At 63.6% G+C, this 2,927-nt stretch overlaps 1 protein-coding gene across 1 annotated transcript in view; it reads right to left on the bottom strand.

The window, feature by feature from the left end:
* Positions 1 to 2,927, bottom strand: part of SNX17 (sorting nexin 17) — a 5,447-nt gene that overhangs the window by 936 nt on the left and 1,584 nt on the right. The window contains 9 exon segments of the mRNA XM_031065039.1: positions 173 to 247; positions 426 to 503; positions 619 to 741; positions 1,058 to 1,261; positions 1,400 to 1,492; positions 1,609 to 1,678; positions 2,044 to 2,131; positions 2,306 to 2,396; positions 2,755 to 2,879. Of these exon segments, the coding sequence (XP_030920899.1) occupies positions 173 to 247; positions 426 to 503; positions 619 to 741; positions 1,058 to 1,261; positions 1,400 to 1,492; positions 1,609 to 1,678; positions 2,044 to 2,131; positions 2,306 to 2,396; positions 2,755 to 2,879 (947 nt within the window).

The raw sequence follows: 2,927 nt of genomic DNA, 5'->3' as shown, positions 1-2,927 counted from the left end.
CTTCTCAGGGCTCTGGAAGCAGGGCAGCACAGCCCTGCTGTCCTCTGGGCTTGCCCCAGCCCTGCCACGGGGACAGTGCCTCTTCTGGCGGCAGTGAGTTCTGGTTCACAACCCGTCAGAGCCTGTGATTGCATGTGTCCCCCCTGCCCCAGGGCTGCAGGGTCCCACTCACCAGCAGCGGGGGTGACTTCACAGCTTGCTGGCTGTCCGAGCGCCGCAGGGCCCCGTTCACCCGCCGCCGGAACATCTGCAGGAGCAGCTCAGCTCAGCCACAGGGGCCCAGCGTCAGCCCTGGGCTTGTAACCAGCCCTGGGGATGCTGGCCCCATCCTGAGGGGAGCCCTCAGGACCCAGTCCTGGCCCTAGGAAGTCACAGGGCCAGGTTGGGATCCCACTCCAGAGCCATCATCCAGCCCCAGCCCTCACCTTGCGGATGCTGCCTCCAGATTTTTTCACCATCAGCTCATCGACCATGGACTGCAAGCAGATGCTCAGCATGATGGCCTGCAAGGGAGAAGTGTCATGGGGCTCTATGCACCCCACAGCCTTCCCACACCCTGTGCAGGGCCCAGCCCTTCCCCTCACAGCCACCCCCAGCCCGCCATGCAGGCAGTGCTACCTGTGGGCTGGTGATGGTGACCCACTGCAGCCGGTCCTTGCTCATCAGGTACTCAAAAGCCAACTCCAGTTTCACCTCGGACTTCCCTGGGCTGCTCCCCGAAGGGCCATTGTTCATGGGCACCTGCAAGGACACACACCAAGGCTGGGAGCCTCCAGAGGGGAAGGAGCAGCTCCGCAGACACCAGTGCAGCTCGAGGGCAGCACCAAGCCAAGTGTGGGACACCTGCCCAGTGCCCACCAGTCTTCTGCCACTGTCAGGTCCCCTCCAGTGTCCTCGCACCAATGATCCCCTCAGCCCCAAGGCATGATTCAGACTCTCTCCAGGCCTCCTGGGCCAGAAGCTGGCATCAGAGCCAGCACCCTTCCTAGGAAGAGGTGCCAGCCCAGCCTGGCCCAGCCCCCCCAGCCCCCTTCCCTGCTCTCCAGGTGTCACTCACCGAGGATGTGACCCGCCAGCACCGCATGCGTGTGACCTTGAAGCTGCCCTCCTTGATCTGCTCGTTGGGCAGCCGCACCTGGAAGTTGAGCTCGTTGTTGCCGGCGCTGACGACGACGTGGCAGCCCTTCTCGGGGAAATCAGTGACACAGGGGTCGAACTTGAGATAGCCGTAGTACTTGAGGGTCTGCGCCAGGCGGATGAACTGCAGGCAGGGCCAGGGGTGCTCAGCACTGCCGCCCGCCCGGGCAGGAACAGGACACCACCCAGTACCACACATCATGTGGAGAGGGCTGGTGCAGAGCCAGAGCTGCCCCAGGCGTGGCACTGTTCCCTGTCCTACCTCCTTCTTGGAGACCTTCTCTTGCAGGGACTTCAGCTGCCGGTGCTGCTCCTTGTTGACAAGGATCCACCCATGTTCGATGTCTGACACCGTCTGCCGGCAGCAGAGGTTGGTGAGCGCCTGGGACCGGAGCCCCCCGAGCCCCTGCACAGCTCTGGCCAAGGGGTGCAGTGTCCGTCCTCACCTGGCTGTGCCACACCAACCCTCACCTGTGCATACAGCAAGTTCAACCCCACACGGTGCTCCATCACATCGTCGTCATAGGCCGAGTCCCAGTAGCTGGAAGGGAACCACAGGGGTTAGCCTGCTCCCCACCTCCTGACTGCAGTGAGGAGAAAATCACCCTCCTGTGGGCTGGTAACCATCAGTCACCGTGCCCTGCTCCCCATCTAAACCAGCTGCCATGGGAAGGCAGGAATGAGCTGAGCACAGCAGGGCAGCCCCTGCTCCAGTGTCACGGTCAGGGATGCTCAGGTGCGTTCCTGGGGGCCAAAGCATCAGTGGGCAGCAATGGCAGTAGGGGAGGGTCCCTCTTTGGAACAGGGAGCCCTGGGCAGTGGGCAGCAATGGCAGGAGGGGAGGGTCCCTCTGTGGAACCAGGAGCCCTGGGCACCACCCCAGTGCTGCCCCAGAGCCTCGCTCACCTCTTGCGTAGGATGATCTGGAACTCGGGGTTGTGCAGGCTGGTCACTGACACGTAGGGCAGCTCAAACTCCTGCAGCTTCCTCACAACTGCGGGGAAACAGCGGCTCAGCAGCACCTCTGGGCAGCAGGAGCCCCATGGCCCCCAACACCAGGGTGCCCCCAGGAGAACAGCTGTGCCCCCCAGCCAGGACAGGGCCCAAGCGCCCCCTCACTCCAGGCAGGGGGCACAGCACGTGTCCCACCACAGTGGACTCTACTCACAGGAGAAAGCTCCATCCTTGGTCTCTCTCACTAGGAAGAGGCTGAAGTAGCCAACCAGGTCATCTGGCAGATCCAGCTTGGAGGCCACAGCCTGGGAGGAAGAGCAGGATAGTCCCAACATAGTCCCAACATGGTGGCAAGACCCAGCCCACGTGCATTCTCCCAACAGCAGGAAGGCAGCACCTCCGCTGCCCTGTGGCCAGGCCTGGGCTCCTTGCCACCAGGAAACAGCGAGGGGACCCCAAACACCAGTCTGGACCCGGACACACCCTGCAGCACACCCATTTCAGCTCCCAGCTTTCAGCCCCACCAGGTCAGCCCCGCTCCAGGGTGGGCAGATGGCAGGGGAGGGCAGGGGGGGCTACCAGGCTGAGAGAGCCCCAGCCACGTGGGAAACCCCAGAAGGCAGCAGGAGGGGCTGGTCCCACCCAGCAGGAGAGCTGTGGCACCTCGAGGACATCCTCTGTCTGGTCCGACGTCAGGATGGTGACCTTGACCTTCTGCCCGTTGGAGAGCAGCACCTCCAGCACCACCTCCTCTGTGGGGATCTGCTGCGTCTCCTACAGAGAGGAACAGCACTGGCACCCCAGCCCCTCGGCAGCCTGGGGGCCCCACAGCCGGC

Source organism: Geospiza fortis, unplaced genomic scaffold, assembly GCF_000277835.1.
Source record: "Geospiza fortis unplaced genomic scaffold, GeoFor_1.0 scaffold1103, whole genome shotgun sequence".
NCBI classification, from domain to species: Eukaryota; Metazoa; Chordata; class Aves; order Passeriformes; family Thraupidae; genus Geospiza; species Geospiza fortis.
This window is presented reverse-complemented; position numbering and strand designations above follow the sequence as displayed.